Source organism: Oncorhynchus nerka, linkage group LG7 (genome assembly GCF_034236695.1).
Source record: "Oncorhynchus nerka isolate Pitt River linkage group LG7, Oner_Uvic_2.0, whole genome shotgun sequence".
Classification (NCBI taxonomy): domain Eukaryota; kingdom Metazoa; phylum Chordata; class Actinopteri; order Salmoniformes; family Salmonidae; genus Oncorhynchus; species Oncorhynchus nerka.
This window is the reverse complement of record NC_088402.1, coordinates 75,571,472-75,597,788: the sequence shown is the minus strand read 5'-3', so window position 1 is coordinate 75,597,788 and position 26,317 is coordinate 75,571,472. Positions and strand designations below refer to the sequence as shown.

The window sequence follows — 26,317 nt, the reverse complement described above, 5'->3', positions numbered from 1 at the left end:
CTTTGTGTTCCACTCAGACAGGCTCCTCAGACTGTGACTTTGTGTTCCACTCAGACAGGCTCCTCAGACTGCGACTTTGTGTTCCACTCAGACAGGCTCCTCAGACTGTGGCGTTGTGTTCCACTCAGACAGGCTCCTCAGACTGTGACTTTGTGTTCCACTCAGACAGGCTCCTCAGACTGTGACTTTGTGTTCCACTCAGACAGGCTCTTCAGACTGTGACTTTGTGTTCCACTCAGACAGGCTCCTCAGACTGTGACTTTGTGTTCCACTCAGACCGGCTCCTCAGACTGTGACTTTGTGTTCCACTCAGACCGGCTCCTCAGACTGTGACTTTGTGTTCCACCCAGACAGGCTCCTCTGACTGTGACGTTGTGTTCCACCCAGACAGGCTCTTCAGACTGTGACGTTGTGTTCCACTCAGACAGGCTCCTCAGACTGTGACTTTGTGTTCCACTCAGACAGGCTCCTCAGACTGTGACTTTGTGTTCCACTCAGACAGGCTCCTCAGACTGTGACTTTGTGTTCCACTCAGACAGGCTCCTCAGACTGTGAGGTTCCTCCAGGTTCCTTCACAAATGCTGATCTAGAAGCAGGTCTCCCCCTGTCAATATAATCTTATTCATAATGATCTAACAGGGAAAACTGATGCTAGATCAGCAGTGAATACCGGCCCAGGACTGCAGGAGTAGATGAGGAAGATACTCACAGTTGGTGAACACTGCAGTTGTAGAACTTGACCTCCGTGCTGATGACCATCTGACCAGTCTCCTTAGAGTTGAGCCTCAACTCTACACCTGACCAGTCTAGAGAGAGAGAAGGAGAGAGAGGAGAGAGAGAGGAGAGAGAGACAGGGAGAGCGAGAGAGAGAGGAGAGAGAGAGAGAGCAAGAGAGACAGGGAGAGCGAGGGAGAGAGAGAGAGAGACAGGGAGAGAGAGAGAGAGAGAGAGAGAGAGAGAGAGAGAGGGAGAGCGAGAGAGGAGAGCGAGAGAGAGAGAGAGACAGGGAGAGCGAGAGAGAGAGAGAGAGAGAGAGAGAGAGAGGACAGAGAATGATGAATGAAGCACTTATACAAATGACACACTATAACATGTAGCAGCTTGTACCAACCCTTCATGGATTCAATATAACCTGCTTAGAATACAAATAGAGAGACACACAAACACAACACCCCTCTTTTTCTTGAAGTCTATCTTTTCAGTTTCTCAAGAACACATCCCTCCTCTTTCTCTAGCAGTCTCTCTATCCCTCGGGGTTCTATATTCCCCTCAGTACTCTATCCTTCCCCTCCCCCAGTTTCTATCCTTCCTTCAGTCTGTCCTTCTGTCTGTCTGCTTGTTCACCCTCTCAGTCCCCTGGAGGCCTGGAAGGGACCAGCGGGCAGTGGGGTACCGGGTGCCAGTCTCTGCTCTGGGACAGCTGGGTCTGAGGTGGGTCTGAGTGGCTACCAGGTACCTGCTGAGGTCCAAGCTGACCCATCTGGCCGGCCACTCATCCCACACAAACACACATCTCATCCCACACTCTGAGTCACACAACACCTACACACGCACAGTATAACCCATGTTTTCTCCTTTTTATTTGAATATGTTTGGCAGGTAGCCTAGCAGTTAAGCGTATTGGGCCAGTAACCGAAAGGTTCGAATCCCTGAGCCGGCAAGGTGGAGAATTCTGTCGTTCTGCTCATGAGCAAGGCAGTTTACCCCCAACAACAACTGGGCACATTGGATGTTGATTAAGGCAGCCCCCATGCACCTCTCGTACTCAGAGGGGTTGGGTTAAATACGGAAGACACATTTTGGTTGAATGCATTCAGTTGTGCAACTAACTAGGTATCGTCTTTCCATTTCCCTCTTAGTCTCTCCATTTCCAGCATTTTAGAAAATGACCATCTGGGACTGCAGTGATTTGGCAGTGTGTGGTCCTTAATCAGAATAACAAACTCATAGTTATTCTACTATAAAGACAAAGGGAAATATCATGTTATGAACAATGCTGCTGTGTTTTCTCTCTCTCTCCATGTCAAATCACAGAATGATGTGATGTGTAAAGTAGAAAGCAGGCTTGGGCTCAGACGGTTCGTAGTGTGGGAGGTTTTAATGAACCTAAGTACATTGTTCTCTCTCACTGCACCTGTTGGGGATATGTTTTTCCACACACCAGACTGAACAGTGCACTACATCAGCTCTGCATTTCAGCTTTCCATCACATCATCTATTTGGCAACTACTGGCGTTGGGCCAGTAACCGAAAGGTTTGTGATTCGAATACCCGAGGTAAAAACAAGGTAAAAAATCTGTCGATGTGCCCTTGAACAAGGTAAAAAATCTGTCGATGTGCCCTTGAGCAAGGCACTTTGCCCGAGGCGATGAACTACTATGGCTGACCCTGTAAAACAGCACTTTTCACTGCACCTATCTGGTGTATGTGACAATAAAACATACACTACCGTTCAAAAGTTTGGGGTCACTTAGGAATGTCCTTGTTTTTGAAAGAAAAGCACATTTTTTGTCCATTAAAATAACATCGAATTGATCAGAAATACAGTGTAGAGATAGTTAATGTTGTAAATGACTATTGTAGCTAGAAACGGACAATTTGTTATGGAATATCTACATGGGCGTACAGAGGCCCATTATCAGCAACCATCACTCCTGTGTTCCAATGGCTTGTTGTGTTAGCTAATCCAAGTTTATCATTTTAAAATGCTAATTGATCATTGGAAAACCCTTTTGCAATTATCTTAGCACAGCTGAAAACTGTTGTACTGATTAAAGAAGCAATAAAACTGGCCTTCTTTAGACTAGTTGAGTATCTGGAGCATCAGCATTTGTGGGTTCGATTACAGGCTCAAAATGGCCAGAAACAAAGACCTTTCTTCTGAAACTCATCAATATATTCTTGTTCTGTGTCACGTTGTTCGTAATAATGATGATCGGACCAAGGCGCAGCGTGCACAGAGTTCCACAGGTTTAATAAAGAAACTAGCCAAAACAATACAGAACAATAACGAAACGTGAAGTAATGGAGTGCTCACAGGCACTACACAAAAACAAACAACATCCCATAACCCACAGGTGGAAAAATAGAACTTAAGTATGAACCCCAATTAGAGACAACGATTACCAGCTGCCTCTTTTTGGGAATCATACACAAACACCAACATAGAAAGATAAACCTAGAACCCCACATAGAAATAATAAACTAGACTAAACACCCCTAGTCACGCCCTGACCTACTCTACCATAGAAAATATAGGCTTTCTATGGTCAGGACGTGACATTCTGAGAAATGAAGGCTATTCCATGCGAGAAATTGCCAAGCAACTGAAGACCGTGTACAATGATGTGTACTACTCCCTTCACAGAACAGCGCAAACTGGCTCTAACCAGAATATAAAGAGGAGTGGGAGGCCCTGGTGCACAACTGAGCAGGAGGACAAGTACATTAGAGCGTCTAGTTTGAGAAACAGACACCTCACAAGTCCTCAACTGGCAGCTTCATTAAATAGTACCCGCAAAACACCAGTCTCAACATCAACATTGAAGAGGCGACTCCTAGATGCTGGCCTTCTAGGCAGAGTTGCAAAGAAAAAGCCATATCTCAGACTGACCAATAAAAATAAAATATTAAGATGGGCAAAAGAACACAGACACTGGACAGAGGAAAATTTGAAAAAAGTGTCATCGACAGACTAATCTAAGTTTGAGCTGTTCGGATCACAAAGAAGAACATTCATGAGACACAGAAAAATGAAAAGATGCTGGAGGAGTGCTTGACATCATCTGTCAAGCATGGTGGAGGCAATGTTATGGTCTGGGGGTGCTTTGGTGGTGGTACATTGGGAGATTTGTACATGGTAGAAGGGATCTTGAAGAAGGAAGGCTATCACTTCATTTTGCAACGCCATGGGATACGTTGTGGACGGCGCTTAATTGGAGCCAATTTCCTCCTACAACAGGACAATGGCCAAAAGCACATCTCCAAACTATGCAATAACTATTTAGGGAAGAAGCAGTCTGCTGGTATTCTGTCTATAATGTAGTGGCCAGCACAGTCACCGGATCTCAACCCTATTCAGCTCTTGTGGGAGCGTAAGAAGTGCCCATCAAGCCAATCCAATTTGTGGGAGGTGCTTCAGGGGAAGCATGTGGTGAAATTGCTTCAGATTACCTCAACAAATTGACAACTAGAATGCCAAAGGTCTGTAAGGCTTTGATTGCTGCAAATTGAGGATTCTTTGACGAAAGCAAAGTTTGAAGGACACAATTATTATTTAACCTCTTGAACCTCTGGGGGCAGTATTTCATTTTTGGATGAAAAACGTTCCCGTTTTAAACAAGATATTTTGTCACGAAAAGATGCTCGACTGGTGTCCTCCGTCGAAATTGGTGCGTAATCTCCAGCTGAATGTATTTTTAATTTTTTTTTTAAATTTGACCTTTATTTTACTAGGTAAGTCAGTTACGAACAAATTCTTATTTTCAATGACGGCCTAGGAACAGTGGGTTAACTGCCTGTTCAGGGGCAGAACGACAGATTTGTACTTTGTCAGCTCGGGGATTCGAACTTGCACCCTTTCGGTTACTAGTCCAACGCTCTCACCACTAGGCTACCATGCCGCCCCGTGTGATTCAGAGGAGAAACCAAACTGCCATGAATGACTTATCATCTAATATATATGTGAAAAACACCTTGAGGATTGATTCTAATCAACGTTTGCCATGTTTCTGTCGATATTATGGAGTTAATTTGGAAAAAAGTTTGCGTTTTAACCTCTTCAACCTATGGGGGCGCTATGTCATTATTGGATAAAAAGACGTGCCCGTTTTAAGCGCAATATTTTGTCACGAAAAGATGCTCGACTATGCATAGAATTGACAGCCTTGGAAAGACAAAACTCTGACGTTTCCAAAACTGCAAAGATATTATCTGTGAGTGCCCCAGAACTAATGCTACAGGCGAAACCAAGATGAAGTTTCATACTGGAAATACCCCAGATTCTGAAGGCGCTGTGTTCCAATGTCTCCTTATATGGCTGTCAATGCGCCAGGAATGAGCCTGCCCTTTGTGTCGTTTCTCCAAGGTGTCTGCAGCATTGTGACGTGTTTGTAGGCATATCATTGGAAGATTGACCATAAGAGACTACATTTACCTGGTGTCCCGCCCGGTGTCCTGTGTCGAAATTATTGCGTAATCTGTAGGTCCATGCGCGTTCCATTTCTTCAGAAGAGAAAGTCAACTGCCACGAAGGATTTTATCGTCGATAGATATGTGAAAAACACCTTGAGGATTGATTCTAAACATCGGTTTGCCATGTTGACTTAATATATATATATATATATTTTTTTTTACCCAAACGTGATGAACAAAACGGAGTGATTAGTCGACACAAATAATATTTTTGGTAAAAATGGAACATTTGCTATCTAACTGAGAGTCTCCTCATTGAAAACATCTGAAGTTCTTCAAAGGTAAATGATTTTATTTGAATCCTTTTCTGGTTTTTGTGAAAATGTTGCATGCTGAAAGACAGGCATAATCCTATGCTAGGCTATCAATACTGTTACACAAATGCTTGTTTAGCTATGGATCAAAAGCATATTTTGAAAATCTGAGATGACAGTGTTGTTAACAAAAGGCTAAGCTTGAGAGCAAATAGATTAATTTCATTTCATTTGCGATTTTCATGAATAGTTAACGTTGCGTTATGGTAATGAGCTTGAGGCTGTAGTCACGATACCGGATCCGGGATGGCTCGACGCAAGAAGTTAATGACTGAATTTTCTGGGTTTTTTCTCAGCCAAACGTGATGAACAAAACGGAGCGATTTCTCCTACACAAATAATCTTTTTGGAAAAACTGAACATTTGCTATCTAACTGAGAGTCTCCTCATTGAAAACATCCGAAGTTCTTCAAAGGTAAATTATTTTATTTGAATGCTTTTCTTGTTTTTGTGAAAATGTTGCCTGCTGAATGCTAGGCTTAATGCTATGCTAGCTATCAATGCTCTTACACAACTGCTTGTTTTGCTATGGTTGAAAAGCATATTTTGAAAATCTGAGATGACAGTGTTGTTTACAAAAGGCTAAGCTTGAGAGCCAATATATTTATTTCATTTGCGATTTTCATGAATAGTTAACGTTGCTTGAGGCTATAATTACGATCCCGGATCCGGGATTGCTCGTCGCAACAGGTTAAATTAAAAATCATTACTTATAACCTTGTCAACGTCTTGACTATATTTCCTATTCATTTTGCAACTCATTTCATGTATGTTTTAATGGAAAACAAGGACATTTCCAAACATTTGAACGGTAGTGTATGTTGTTCCTGTGTCTGACATTTTGTTTCCCTCTCAGGCAGATAAAACCTCCCCTCCCGCCATCTTCCTCTTTCACTCCGTCCTTCCTCCCTCCCTTCCCTAGCTCCTCCACTGTCACCCTCCCTCCGTCTCTTACATCCCTCTCTCCCCCTTCCTTCACTTTCATTACTTCTGCACATGATCAATGTTCATCTGGTCAATAACCTCTCCCCTGGTTGTTTGGAAGGTAGGTAGGTGGCCGGCTAGTCCTGGCTGATGAGGGGCAGGGTGTGTGTATGAGGTGGGATTGAGAGGGAGATTATGAGGGGATAAACTGACATTTACCTGGGGGAGAGACATTCATATAAGCCCCCACATGCCACCGACTTGGTGACTGTTGGGTAAACATGGCTGACATTTTATTCTCAGAGATGGGATTACATCACTGTGACAACACATACACAAACAAACAAACAAATAGTGTGTGTAATCATCTACAGTGATTGTATGTGATCACCTATGACGTCACACATGAATATTACATGTGGAGCTCTGAAATATTTCAGTGCTCATAAATCCTGGGCTCAAAACCTGGCTCTCTAGCAGAAAGAAAAATCTAGCAGAGAAAAATAACCTTGGATTGGGCCTATTTACCTTACTTGGAAAGGCACATCAATACACCATCTAGTTTTTTTTACAATACATAAACATACAGATGCACACAAACATCACAAGGTCACTTATTGCTCAGACCCACCTGCTCACAACCCCATCTCCAGCGCCCGTATTACTCTCAGCAAAATTTTTATTTTTATTTTTGATTGAACCTTTATTTAACTAGGCAAGTCAGTTAAGAACAAATTCTTATTTACAATGACGACTTACCCCCCAGCCAAACATGGACGATGCTGGGTCAATTATGTGCCACCCTATGGGACTCCCAATGATGTGATGCAGCCTGGATTCGAACCAGGTACTGCAGTAACACCTCTATACACTGATATGGAGTGTCTTAGACCACTGCGCCACTCGGCCTCAAACTGCAACATTTTGTGTCTCTCTGGCGCCCACACACTGTCAACATTTAAATTAGAAATAATTTGACATTTCCATTGTGTTAACGATGGAGGATTGATTTACAGTTTGGAAGTATACGTTTTTTCAAGATGATTGACGAGAAAAGTATCGTCCAACCCATTGGGTATCTCACTACACCCCCATATGCCATGTCTGGAAGTATGCAGACAGTTAACAGTACATTTACATTGTAATACTTCTATCAGACAACTTTCTAACTCTTGTGGTGGTTCATTTCTTTACTATCAAATGAGGAGAGACAAACATATCACACAAGTCAGAGTTATACTTAAACTAAATCTTTAATAATAAGAGCTTTGCAATAGCAATGACTTTCAACGATTCACCATTTCAAATGATCCGTTGAGAGTCATAAAACAAAAGTACAAAGGTCTTTGAAAGCCAAGATACATCCCTTTCAACCTACATGACGAACAACAGATACATAGAATGTTCACGAGGTTAAGACTCCAAACTGGAACCATCTCTCCCTGCTACCATATAGAGCAGAAACATTAACTCATGCTCTGGAATGCTCTTTAGGTTGTATCACCCAAAGACATGGTAAATCTCCTCTGTCAGTGTTATCTCATAGAGGTCCATCCTCAGTAGAACACAATAGTTAACAGAATACTCTATTCTGTCGAATAAAACAACCATTATAACGCAATACAAGCATTATAACATAATCTTGCAATTTCCCTGACACTCTGCCCATGACTTTTGGACGATATAGCGTTCCCAGAAGGCATGGGTTATTGAGTCACTGTTAGTTTTACACTAAGACAGGACTCTGCTGTTGTGCTGTAGAATTTGTGTAATACATTTTATACATTCGTTTATACTGGATTTCCGTAAAATGGTTAGTTACATTTTGTTAGTTAGATATGCAAAACATTGCAGAGAGACTATAATACATATCATATGAATATATTTTCTGACTCAAATGGGGTTCTCTCAAGATTACTCTGAAATTTCTTGATATGAAACTTTTAAGTAATGAAAATATCTACATTGGTCCGTCCAAAATAGCTTTTTAATTCTGTCATGGAAATAAATGTATTTCCTGTTAACAAGTCATTTTATGGTTTCTATGCTTTTAGTTTTCCATGTAGAACATTCTATCAGTGAATTGTGAAAAGCTATCCAAGGACTGTACGGGTTATGTTTTTAAGGAGTGATATTGGTTATACTGTTCTTAACTCTGAAGTTATTAATGTTCTTAGCTTTATACTTAGAAAATATACGCACAAAAATATTCTGGGGGTGAGCATGTGCCTCCTTCAATATGTACAGAGTGTTCCTTTTTAATGCATTTAACTATATGTCCCAAGAAAAAGCCTTGGGTAGCGAGTTGATACAATTCCAAGACTGGAAGGTTAAAATCACCCGCAGACTTAGGAAGGTGTACATCATCTTGTTCAACGCAACCTTTACTAGCTTACCATCCCTGAGCTACTCCTTGTCTACCTCCCTCCTTATCAGTCTATCCTACCCTGTACCTCTACACTGGCCTCAGTGCTGTGTTAGCCCCATGTGAGGGCAGTAATGTGGCCAGCTCTATCCAGACACAGGCCCTGGTCCCTGGTCATCCATCCTCCAGGTTTCTTAATGAGGCCAGGGCTGGTGTGGAGCACACTCCCCAGCCAGGGGGACTGGTCTGCGGGCTGGGGGAGCTCATTAGGCTGCCTGGACCACCACCCACGTGAGGCTTTGGATCGATGATGGGACCAGATGTGGGATTAGTGAATGGAGACCAGTGTGTGTGTTAGAGAGTGGAGACGGACAGAGGGAACATCGAACATGTCATTAACACACGACTCTACAGGAGCTTATAAATAGCAGAGAGAGGGAGGAAAAGAAGAAAGGGAAATAATGGTTGTAATGCCACAGCCCGCTGCTGTACTGTGTACAACTGTATGGCTCAAAGCCAACTATCACCTTGACTTTAATGGCAGTTCATCTAAGTGAATCTAGCTAGTATGGAATCGAGGAACATAATTGTTTTCCATTGGTGATTGTCAGGTGCATGTGTGTATCTACCTTGGTCAGCAGGTATGAGAGGAACATCCTTAGCGGTGGGAGACAGACAGAAGATCTGGTTACCGCTGACCTGTCCCTCCACCTCTGTCAGGTTCCCAAAGGAACAGGTGATCCCAGCTGCCAGGTCTGGGACATCAGACACCTTCACCAGCAACTGCATAGAGAGAGGTAGAAACCACACATTACACCTCAGACAGGAACAACCACACATTACACCTCAGACAGGAACAACCACACATTACACCTCACATAGGAACAACCACACATTACACCTCACATAGGAACAGCCACACATTACACCTCTCATAGGAACAACCACACATTACACCTCAGACAGGAACAACCACACATTACACATCTCATAGGAACAACCACACATTACAACTCTCATAGGAACAACCACACATTACACCTCACATAGGAACAACCACACATTACACCTCACATAGGAACAACCACACATTACACCTCTCATAGGAACAACCACACATTACACCTCACATAGGAACAACCACACATTACACCTCATCAGGAACAACCACACATTACAGCTCTCAACCACACATTACACCTCAGGAACAACCACACATTACACCTCTCATAGGAACAACCACACATTACACCTCACATAGGAACAACCACACATTACACCTCTCAACCACATTACACCTTCACATAGGAACAACCACACATTACAGCTCAACCACATTACACCTAGGAACAACCACACATTACACCTCACATAGGAACAACCACACATTACACCTCACATAGGAACAACCACACATTACACCTCAGACAGGAACAACCACACATTACACCTCACATAGGAACAACCACACATTACACCTCACATAGGAACAACCACACATTACACCTCTCATAGGAACAACCACACATTACACCTAACATAGGAACAACCACACATTACACCTCACATAGGAAACAACCACACATTACACCTCAGACAGGAACAACCACACATTACACCTCACATAGGAACAACCACACATTACACCTCAGACAGGAACAACCACACACCTTAGGAACAACCACACATTACACCTCACATAGGAACAACCACACATTACACCTCATTACATAGGAACAACCACACATTACACCTCACATAGGAACAACCACACATTACACCTCACATAGGAACAACCACACATTACACCTCACATAGGAACAACCACACATTACACCTCTCATAGGAACAACCACACATTACACCTCACATTGGAACAACCACACATTACACCTCACATAGAACAACCAACAACCACACACATTACACCTCTCATAGGAACAACCACACATTACACCTCACATAGGAACAACCACACATTACAGCTTACTCATAGGAACAACAACATTACACACAACCACACATTACACCTCACATAGGAACAACAACATTACACATAGGAACAACCACACATTACACCTCACATAGGAACAACCACACATTACACCTCACATAGGAACAACCACACATTACACAACTCACATAGGAACAACCACACATTACACCTCACATAGGAACAACCACACATTACACCTCTCATAGGAACAACCACACATTACACCTCACATAGGAACAACCACACATTACACCTCACATAGGAACAACCACCATTACACCTCATAGGAACAACCACACATTACACCTCATAGGAACAACCACACATTACACCTCTCATAGGAACAACCACACATTACACCTCACATAGGAACAACAACACACACATTAACAACCACACATTACACCTCTCAGGAACAACCACACATTACACCTCACATAGGAACAACCACACATTACACCTCAGACAACCACACATTAACAGGAACAACCACACATTACACCTCTCATAGGAACAACCACACATTACACCTCACCTCATAGGAACAACCACACATTACACCTCATAGGAACAACCACACATTACACCTCACATAGGAACAACCACACATTACACCTCACATAGGAACAACCACACATTACACCTCACATCATAGGAACAACCACACATTACACCTCACATAGGAACAACCACACATTACACCTCACATAGGAACAACCACATTACACCTCACATAGGAACAACCACACATTACACCTCACATAGGAACAACCACACATTACACCTCACATAGGAACAACCACACATTACACCTCACATAGGAACAACCACACATTACACCTCACATAGGAACAACCACACATTACACCTCACATAGGAACAACCACACATTACACCTCTCACAACCACACACACCTTATAGGAACTCACAGACAGGAACAACCACACATTACACCTCACATTACACCTCAGGAACAACCACACATTACACCTCATAGAACAACCACACATTACACTCTCACATAGAACAACCACACATTACACCTCACATAGGAACAACCACACATTACACCTCTCATAGGAACAACCACACATTACACCTCACATAGGAACAACCACACATTACACCTCACATAGGAACAACCACACATTACACCTCACATAGGAACAACCACACATTACACCTCACATAGGAACAACCACACATTACACCTCACATAGGAACAACCACACATTACACCTCTCATAGGAACACCACAATTACACCTCACATTACACCTCACACTCTCATAGGAACAACCACACATTACACCTCACATAGGAACAACCACACATTACAACCTCACATAGGAACAACCACACATTACACCTCACATAGGAACAACCACACATTACACCTCACATAGGAACAACCACACATTACACCTCTCATAGGAACAACCACACATTACACCTCACATAGGAACAACCACACATTACACCTCACCTCATAGGAACAACCACACATTACACCTCTCATAGGAACAACCACACATTACACCTCTCATAGGAACAACCACACATTACACCTCACATAGGAACAACCACACATTACACCTCTCATAGGAACAACCACACATTACACCTCACATAGGAACAACCACACATTACACCTCACATAGGAACAACCACACATTACACCTCACATAGGAACAACCACACATTACACCTCACATAGGAACAACCACACATTACACCTCACATAGGAACAACCACACATTACACCTCACATAGGAACAACCACACATTACACCTCACATAGGAACAACCACACATTACACCTCTCATAGGAACAACCACACATTACACCTCACATAGGAACAACCACACATTACACCTCACATAGGAACAACCACACATTACACCTCTCATAGGAACAACCACACATTACACAACCACACATTACACTAACAACCACACATTACACCTCTCATAGGAACAACCACACATTACACCTCACATAGGAACAACCACACATTACACCTCTCATAGGAACAACCACATTACACATAGGAACAACCACACATTACACCTCACATAGGAACAACCACACATTATTAACACCTCACCTCACATAGGAACAACCACACATTACACCTCACATAGGAACAACCACACATTACACCTCACATAGGAACAACCACACATTACACCTCACATAGGAACAACCACACATTACACCTCACAGGAACAACCACACATTACACCTCAGACAGGAACAACCACACATTACACCTCACATAGGAACAACCACACATTACACAACTCACCTCATAGGAACAACCACACATTACACCTCACATAGGAACAACCACACATTACACCTCACATAGGAACAACCACACATTACCTCACATAGGAACAACCACACATTACACCTCACATAGGAACAACCACACATTACACCTCACATAGGAACAACCACACATTACACCTCACATTACACCTCACATAGGAACAACCACCATTACACCTCTCATAGGACAACCATTACACACATAGGAACAACCACACATTACACCTCTCAAGGAACAACCACACATTACACCTCACATAGGAACAACCACACATTACACCTCACATAGGAACAACCACACATTACACCTCACATAGGAACAACACATTACACCTCTCATAGGAACAACCACACATTACACCTCACATAGGAAACCCACACATTACACCTCAGACAGGAACAACCACACATTACACCTCACATAGGAACAACCACACATTACACCTCTCATAGGAACAACCACACATTACACCTCACATAGGAACAACCACACATTACACCTCACATAGGAACAACCACACATTACACCTCACATAGGAACAACCACACATTACACCTCTCATAGGAACAACCACACATTACACCTCAACCACACATTACACCTAGGAACAACCACACATTACACCTCACATAGGAACAACCACACATTACACCTCTCATAGGAACAACCACACATTACACCTCACATAGGAACAACCACACATTACACCTCACATAGGAACAACCACACATTACACCTCACATAGGAACAACCACACATTACACCTCACATAGGAACAACCACACATTACACCTCACATAGGAACAACCACACATTACACCTCATAGGAACAACCACACATTACACCTCACATAGGAACAACCACACATTACACCTCACATAGGAACAACCACACATTACACCTCTCATAGGAACAACCACACATTACACCTCATTAGGAACAACCACATTACACCTCATAGGAACAACCACACATTACACCTCACATAGGAACAACCACACATTACACCTCTCATAGAAACAACCACACATTACACCTCACATAGGAACAACCACACATTACACCTCAGACAGGAACAACCACACATTACACCTCACATAGGAACAACCACACATTACACCTCACATAGGAACAACCACACATTACACCTCTCATAGGAACAACAACACATTACACCTCACATAGGAACAACCACACATTACACCTCACATAGGAACAACACCTCACATAGGAACAACACACATTACACCTCACATAGGAACAACACACATTACACCTCTCATAGGAACAACCACACATTACACCTCACATAGGAACAACCACACATTACACCTCACATAGGAACAACCACACATTACACCTCACATAGGAACAACCACACATTACACCTCTAGGAACAACCACACATTACACCTCACAGGAACAACCACACATTACACCTCACATAGGAACAACCACACATTACACCTCACATAGGAACAACCACACATTACACCTCAGACAGAACAACCACACATTACACCTCACATAGGAACAACCACACATTACACCTCACATAGGAACAACCACACATTACACCTCACATAGGAACAACCACACATTACACCTCATAGGAACAACCACACATTAGGAACAACCACACATTACACCTCTCATAGGAACAACCACACATTACACCTCACATAGGAACAACCACACATTACACCTCACATAGGAACAACCACACATTACACCTCTCATAGGAACAACCACACATTACACCTCACATAGGAACAACCACACATTACACCTCAGACAGGAACAACCACACATTACACCTCACCAACCACATTACACCTCACATAGGAACAACCACACATTACACCTCACATAGGAACAACCACACATTACACCTCACATAGGAACAACCACACATTACACCTCACATAGGAACAACCACACATTACACCTCTCATAGGAACAACCACACATTACACCTCACATAGGAACAACCACACATTACACCTCACATAGGAACAACCACACATTACACCTCACATAGGAACAACCACACATTACACCTCACATAGGAACAACCACACATTACACCTCACATTACACCTCACATAGGAACAACCACACATTACACCTCAGACAGGAACAACCACACATTACACCTCAGATAGGAACAACCACACATTACACCTCTCATAGGAACAACCACACATTACACCTCACATAGGAACAACCACACATTACACCTCACATTACACCTCACATAGGAACAACCACACATTACACCTCACATAGGAACAACCACACATTACACCTCACATAGGAACAACCACACATTACACCTCACATAGGAACAACCACACATTACACCTCACAACCACACATTACACCTCACAGGAACAACCACACATTACACCTCACATAGGAACAACCACACATTACACCTCAGGAACAACCAGGAACAACCACACATTACACCTCACATAGGAACAACCACACATTACACCTCACATAGGAACAACCACACATTACACCTCACATAGGAACAACCACACATTACACCTCACATAGGAACAACCACACATTACACCTCACATAGGAACAACCACACATTACACCTCACATAGGAACAACCACACATTACACCTTAACAACCACACATTACACCTCATAGGAACAACCACACATTACACCTCACATAGGAACAACCAGGAACAACCACACATTACACCTCACATAGGAACAACCACACATTACACCTCACATAGGAACAACCACACATTACACACACATTAACCACACATTACACCTCACATAGGAACAACCACACATTACACCTCACATAGGAACAACCACACATTACACCTCACATAGGAACAACCACACATTACACACATTACACCTCACATAGGAACAACCACACATTACACCTCACATAGGAACAACCACACATTACACAACCTCACATTACAGGAACAACCACACATTACACCTCACATAGGAACAACCACACATTACACCTCACATAGGAACAACCACACATTACACCTCACATAGGAACAACCACACATTACACAACCACACATCACATAGGAACAACCACACATTACACCTCACATAGGAACAACCACACATTACACCTCACATAGGAACAACCACACATTACACCTCACATAGGAACAACCACACATTACACCTCACATAGGAACAACCACACATTACACCTCACATAGGAACAACCACACATTACACCTCACATAGGAACAACCACACATTACACCTCACATAGGAACAACCACACATTACACCTCACATAGGAACAACCACACATTACACCTCACATAGGAACAACCACACATTACACCTCACATAGGAACAACCACACATTACACCTCACATAGGAACAACCACACATTACACCTCACATAGGAACAACCACACATTACACCTCACATAGGAACAACCACACATTACACCTCACATAGGAACAACCACACATTACACCTCACATAGGAACAACCACACATTACACCTCAGACAGGAACAACCACACATTACACCTCACATAGGAACAACCACACATTACACCTCACATAGGAACAACCACACATTACACCTCACATAGGAACAACCACACATTACACCTCACATAGGAACAACCACACATTACACCTCACATAGGAACAACCACACATTACACCTCACATAGGAACAACCACACATTACACCTCACATAGGAACAACCACACATTACACCTCACATAGGAACAACCACACATTACACCTCACATAGGAACAACCACACATTACACCTCACATAGGAACAACCACACATTACACCTCACATAGGAACAACCACACATTACACCTCACATAGGAACAACCACACATTACACCTCACATAGGAACAACCACACATTACACCTCACATAGGAACAACCACACATTACACCTCACATAGGAACAACCACACATTACACCTCACATAGGAACAACCACACATTACACCTCACATAGGAACAACCACACATTACACCTCACATAGGAACAACCACACATTACACCTCAGACAGGAACAACCACACATTACACCTCAGACAGGAACAACCACACATTACACCTCACATAGGAACAACCACACATTACACCTCTCATAGGAACAACCACACATTACACCTCACATAGGAACAACCACACATTACACCTCACATAGGAACAACCACACATTACACCTCACAGAGGAACAACCACACATTACACCTCACATAGGAACAACCACACATTACCCTCACATAGGAACAACATTACACCTCACATAGGAACAACCACACATTACACCTCACATAGGAACAACCACACATTACACCTCACATAGGAACAACCACACATTACACCTCACATAGGAACAACCACACATTACACCTCACATAGGAACAACCACACATTACACCTCACATAGGAACAACCACACATTACACCTCACATAGGAACAACCACACATTACACCTCACATAGGAACAACCACACATTACACCTCACATAGGAACAACCACACATTACACCTCACATAGGAACAACCACACATTACACCTCACATAGGAACAACCACACATTACACCTCACATAGGAACAACCACACATTACACCTCACATAGGAACAACCACACATTACACCTCACATAGGAACAACCACACATTACACCTCACATAGGAACAACCACACATTACACCTCACATAGGAACAACCACACATTACACCTCACATAGGAACAACCACACATTACACCTCACATAGGAACAACCACACAACCACACATTACACCTCACATAGGAACAACCACACATTACACCTCACATAGGAACAACCACACATTACACCTCACATAGGAACAACCACACATTACACCTCATACAGGAACAACCACACATTACACCTCACATAGGAACAACCACACATTACACCTCACAACATACACCTCACATAGAACAACCACACATTACACCTCACATAGGAACAACCACACATTACACCTCACATAGGAACAACCACACATTACACCTCACATAGGAACAACCACACATTACACCTCTCATAGGAACAACCACACATTACACCTCACATAGGAACAACCACACATTACACCTCACATAGGAACAACCACACATTACACCTCACATAGGAACAACCACACATTACACCTCACATAGAACAACCACACATTACACCTCACATAGGAACAACCACACATTACACCTCACATAGGAACAACCACATTACACTCTCAACCACATTACACTCACAACAACCACACATTACACCTCACATAGGAACAACCACACATTACACCTCACATAGGAACAACCACACATTACACCTCAGATAGGAACAACCACACATTACACCTCACATAGGAACAACCACACATTACACCTCACATAGGAACAACCACACATTACACCTCACATAGGAACAACCACACATTACACCTCACATAGGAACAACCACACATTACACCTCACATAGGAACAACCACACATTACACCTCTCACACCACACATTACACCTCACATAGGAACAACCACACATTACACCTCACATAGGAACAACCACACATTACACCTCACATAGGAACAACCACACATTACACCTCACATAGGAACAACCACACATTACACCTCACATAGGAACAACCACACATTACACCTCACATAGGAACAACCACACATTACACCTCACATAGGAACAACCACATTACACCTCACATAGGAACAACCACACATTACACCTCATAGGAACAACCACACATTACACCTCACATAGGAACAACCACACATTACACCTCACATAGGAACAACCACACATTACACCTCACATTAGAAACAACCACACATTACACCTCTCATAGGAACAACCACACATTACACCTCACATAGGAACAACCACACATTACACCTCTCATAGAAACAACCACACATTACACCTCACATAGGAACAACCACACATTACACCTCAGACAGGAACAACCACACATTACACCTCACATAGGAACAACCACACATTACACCTCACATAGGAACAACCACACATTACACCTCTCATAGGAACAACCACACATTACACCTCTCATAGGAACAACCACACATTACACCTCACATAGGAACAACCACACATTACACCTCACATAGGAACAACCACACATTACACCTCACACAGGAACAACCACACATTACACCTCACATAGGAACAACCACACATTACACCTCACATAGGAACAACCACACATTACACCTCTCATAGGAACAAACCACACATTACACCTCACATAGGAACAACCACACATTACACCTCACATAGGAACAACCACACATTACACCTCACATAGGAACAACCACACATTACACCTCAGACAGGAACAACCACACATTACACCTCAGACAGGAACAACCACACATTACACCTCACATAGGAACAACCACACATTACACCTCTCATAGGAACAACCACACATTACACCTCACATAGAACAACCACATTACACCTCACATAGGAACAACCACACATTACACCTCACACACATAGGAACAACCACACATTACACCTCACATAGGAACAACCACACATTACACCTCATAGGAACAACCACACATTACACCTCACATAGGAACAACCACACATTACACCTCACATAGGAACAACCACCTCACATAGGAACAACCACACATTACACCTCTCATAGGAACAACCACACATTACACCTCACATAGGAACAACCATTACACATTACACCTCACATAGGAACAACCACACATTACACCTCACATAGGAACAACCACACATTACACCTCACATAGGAACAACCACACATTACACCTCACATAGGAACAACCACACATTACACCTCTCATAGGAACAACCACACACCTTATAGGAACACCTCACATAGGAACAACCACACATTACACCTCACATAGGAACAACCACACATTACACCTCACATAGGAACAACCACACATTACACCTCAGACAGGAACAACCACACATTACACCTCACATAGGAACAACCACACATTACACCTCACATAGGAACAACCACATTACACCTCACATAGGAACAACCACACATTACACCTCAGACAAACAACCACACATTACACCTCATAGGAACAACCACACATTACACCTCACATAGGAACAACCACACATTACACCTCACATAGGAACAACCACACATTACACCTCTCATAGGAACAACCACATTACACCTACAACCACATTACACCTCATAGGAACAACCACACATTACACCTCACATAGGAACAACCACACATTACACCTCACACAGGAACAACCACACATTACACCTCACATAGGAACAACCACACATTACACCTCATACAACAACCACACATTACACCTCACATAGGAACAACCACACATTACACCTCACATAGGAACAACCACACATTACACCTCACATAGGAACAACCACACATTACACCTCACATAGGAACAACCACACATTACACCTCACATAGGAACAACCACACATTACACCTCACATACAGGAACAACCACACATTACACCTCACATAGAACAACCACACATTACACCTCACATAGGAACAACCACACATTACACCTCAGGAACAACCACACATTACACCTCACATAGGAACAACCACACATTACACCTCACATAGGAACAACCACACATTACACCTCACATAGAACAACCATACACATTACACCTCAACAACACACATTACACCTCACATAGAACAACCACACATTACACCTCACATAGAACAACCACATTACACCTCACATAGAACAACCACACATTACACCTCTCATAGGAACAACCACACATTACACCTCACATAGGAACAACCACACATTACACCTCACATAGGAACAACCACACATTACACCTCACATAGAACAACCACACATTACACCTCAACAACCACACATTACACCTCTCAGGAACAACCACACATTACACCTCACATAGGAACAACCACACATTACACCTCTCATAGGAACAACCACACATTACACCTCACATTACCTCAGGAACAACCACACATTACACCTCAGACAGGAAACCACAACCACACAACCATTACACCTCAGACAGGAACAACCACACACATTACACCTCACCTCACATAGGAACAACCACACATTACACCTCACATAGGAACAACCACACATTACACCTCACATAGGAACAACCACAGGGAACAACCACACATTACACCTCACAAAACAACCACATTACACCTCACATAGGAACAACCACACATTACACCTCTCATAGAACAACCACACATTACACCTCACATAGGAACAACCACACATTACACCTCACATAGGAACAACCACACATTACACCTCACATAGGAACAACCACACACATTACACCTCACAGGAAACAACCACACATTACACCTCACATAGGAACAACCACATTACACCTCACATAGGAACAACCACACATTACACCTCACATAGGAACAACCACACATTACACCTCACATAGGAACAACCACACATTACACCTCACATAGGAACAACCACACATTACACCTCACATAGGAACAACCACCTCCCACATTACACCTCACATAGGAACAACCACACATTACACCTCACATAGGAACAACCACACATTACACCTCACATAGAACAACCACACATTACACCTCACATAGGAACAACCACACATTACACCTCACACAGGAACAACCACACATTACACCTCAGACAGGAACAACCACACATTACACCTCACATAGGAACAACCACACATTACACCTCACATAGGAACAACCACATTACACCTCACATAGGAACAACCACACATTACACCTCACATAGGAACAACCACACATTACACCTCACATTAACAACCACACATTACACCTCAGACAGGAACAACCACACATTACACCTCACATAGGAACAACCACACATTACACCTCACATAGGAACAACCACACATTACACCTCACATAGGAACAACCACACATTACACCTCACATAGGAACAACCACACATTACACCTCTCAGGAACAACCACACATTACACCTCACATAGGAACAACCACACCTCTATAGGAACATTACACAACCACACATCACATAGGAACAACCACACATTACACCTCACATAGGAACAACCACACATTACCACAACATTACACCTCACATAGGAACAACCACACATTACACCTCTCATAGGAACAACCACACATTACACCTCACATAGGAACAACCACACATTACACCTCACATAGGAACAACCACACATTACACCTCACATAGAACAACCACATTACACCTCACATAGGAACAACCACACATTACACCTCAGACAGGAACAACCACACATTACACCTCACATAGGAACAACCACACATTACACCTCACATAGGAACAACCACACATTACACCTCTCATAGGAACAACCACACATTACACCTCACATAGGAACAACCACACATTACACCTCACATAGGAACAACCACACATTACACCTCACATAGGAACAACCACACATTACACCTCACATAGGAACAACCACATTACACCTTACAACCACACATTACACTCACATAGAACAACCACACATTACACCTCACATAGGAACAACCACACATTACACCTCACATAGGAACAACCACACATTACACCTCACATAGGAACAACCACACATTACACCTCTCATAGGAACAACCACACATTACACCTCACATAGGAACAACCACACATTACACCTCACATAGGAACAACCACACATTACACCTCACATAGAACAACCACACATTACACCTCACATAGGAACAACCACACATTACATTACACAACCACACATTACACCTCAGACAGGAACAAACAACCACACATTACACCTCAGACAGGAACAACCACACATTACACCTCACATAGGAACAACCACACATTACACCTCTCATAGGAACAACCACACATTACACCTCACATAGGAACAACCACACATTACACCTCACATAGGAACAACCACACATTACACCTCACATAGGAACAACCACACATTACACCTCACATAGGAACAACCACACATTACACCTCACACCTCACATAGGAACAACCACACATTACACCTTAGGAACAACCACACTCACCTCATAGAACAACCACACATTACACCTCAGACAGGAACAACCACACATTACACCCTAGGGAACAACCACACATTACACCTCTCATAGGAACAACCACACATTACACCTCACATTAGGAACAACCACACATTACACCTCACATAGGAACAACCACACATTACACCTCACATAGGAACAACCACACATTACACCTCACATAGGAACAACCACACACACCTCACACAACCACACATTACACCTCACATAGGAACAACCACACATTACACCTCACATAGGAACAACCACACATTACACCTCAGACAACCACACATTACACCTCACATAGGAACAACCACACATTACACCTCACATAGGAACAACCACACATTACACCTCACATAGGAACAACCACACATTACACCTCACATAGGAACAACCACACATTACACCTCACATAGGAACAACCACACATTACACCTCACATAGGAACAACCACACATTACACCTCATAGACACCTCATACAGGAACAACCACACATTACACCTCACATAGGAACAACCACACATTACACCTCACATAGGAACAACCACACATTACACCTCATAGGAACAACCACACATTACACCTCACATAGGAACAACCACACATTACACCTCACATAGGAACAACCACACATTACACCTCACATAGGAACAACCACACATTACACCTCACATAGGAACAACCACATTACACCTCACAAACCACACATTACACCTCACATAGGAACAACCACACATTACACCTCACATAGGAACAACCACACATTACACCTCACATAGGAACAACCACACATTACACCTCACATAGGAACAACCACATTACACCTCACATAGGAACAACCACACATTACACTCACCTCACAGGAACAACCACACATTACACCTCACATAGGAACAACCACACATTACACCTCACAACCACATTACACCTCACATAAACAACCACACATTACACCTCTCATAGGAACAACCACACATTACCCTCACATAGGAACAACCACACATTACACCTCACATAGGAACAACCACACATTACACCTCACATAGGAACAACCACACATTACACCTCACATAGGAACAACCACACATTACACCTCAGATAGGAACAACCACACATTACACCTCACATAGGAACAACCACACATTACACAACCACTCTCACAGGAACAACCACACATTACACCTCACATAGGAACAACCACACATTACACCTCACATAGGAACAACCACACATAGGAACAACCACATTACACCTCACAGGAACAACCACACATTACACCTCACATAGGAACAACCACACATTACACCTCTCATAGAACAACCACACATTACACCTCACATAGGAACAACCACACATTACACCTCACATAGGAACAACCACACATTACACCTCACATTACACCTCAGATAGGAACAACCACACATTACACCTCACATAGGAACAACCACATTACACCTCACATAGGAACAACCACACATTACACCTCACATAGGAACAACCACACATTACACCTTACACCTTACACCTCACATAGGAACAACCACACATTACACCTCACAACCACATTAGGAACAACCACACATTACACCTCACATAGGAACAACCACACATTACACTCACATAGGAACAACCACACATTACACCTCACATAGGAACAACCACACATTACACCTCACAACCACACATTACACCTCACATAGGAACAACCACACATTACACCTCACATAGGAACAACCACACATTACACCTCACATAGGAACAACCACACATTACACCTCACATAGGAACAACCACATTACACATTACACCTCACATAGGAACAACCACACATTACACCTCACATAGGAACAACCACACATTACACCTCTCATAGGAACAACCACACATTACACCTCACATAGGAACAACCACACATTACACCTCACATAGGAACAACCACATTACACCTCTTACATAGGAACAACCACACATTACACCTCACATAGGAACAACCACACATTACACCTCACATAGGAACAACCACACATTACACCTCACATAGGAACAACCACACATTACACCTCAGACAGGAACAACCACACATTACACCTCACATAGGAACAACCACACATTACACCTCACATAGGAACAACCACACATTACACCTCACATAGGAACAACCACACATTACACCTCTCATAGGAACAACCACACATTACACCTCACATAGAACAACCACACATTACACCTCACATAGGAACAACCACACATTACACCTCTCATAGGAACAACCACACATTACACCTCAGAAGGAACAACCACACATTACACCTCACATAGGAACAACCACACATTACACCTCACATAGGAACAACCACACATTACACCTCACATAGGAACAACCACACATTACACCTCAGACAGGAACAACCACACATTACACCTCACATAGGAACAACCACACATTACACCTCACATAGGAACAACCACACATTACACCTCACATAGGAACAACCACACATTACACCTCACAACCACACATTACACCACACATTACACCTCATAGGAACAACCACACATTACACCTCACATAGGAACAACCACACATTACACCTCACATAGGAACAACCACACATTACACCTCACATAGGAACAACCACACATTACACCTCACATAGGAACAACCACACATTACACTCACATAGGAACAACCACACATTACACCTCTCATAGGAACAACCACACATTACACCTCACATAGGAACAACCACACATTACACCTCACATAGGAACAACCACACATTACACCTCACATAGGAACAACCACACATTACACCTCACATAGGAACAACCACACATTACACCTCATAGGAACAACCACACATTACACCTCAGACAGGAACAACCACACATTACACCTCACATAGGAACAAACAACCACACATTACACCTCACATAGGAACAACCACACATTACACCTCACATAGGAACAACCACACATTACACCTCACATAGGAACAACC

At 42.8% G+C, this 26,317-nt stretch overlaps 1 protein-coding gene across 1 annotated transcript in view; it reads right to left on the bottom strand.

Moving 5' to 3' along the window:
- LOC115125041 (plexin-A2-like) overlaps positions 1-26,317 on the bottom strand; it is a 522,986-nt gene that overhangs the window by 182,971 nt on the left and 313,698 nt on the right. The window contains exons 7-8 of the mRNA XM_065020830.1: positions 9,426-9,579; positions 710-806 (exon numbers count right to left, since the gene is read on the bottom strand). Of these exons, the coding sequence (XP_064876902.1) occupies positions 710-806; positions 9,426-9,579 (251 nt within the window). The remainder of the gene's footprint in view (positions 1-709; positions 807-9,425; positions 9,580-26,317) is intronic.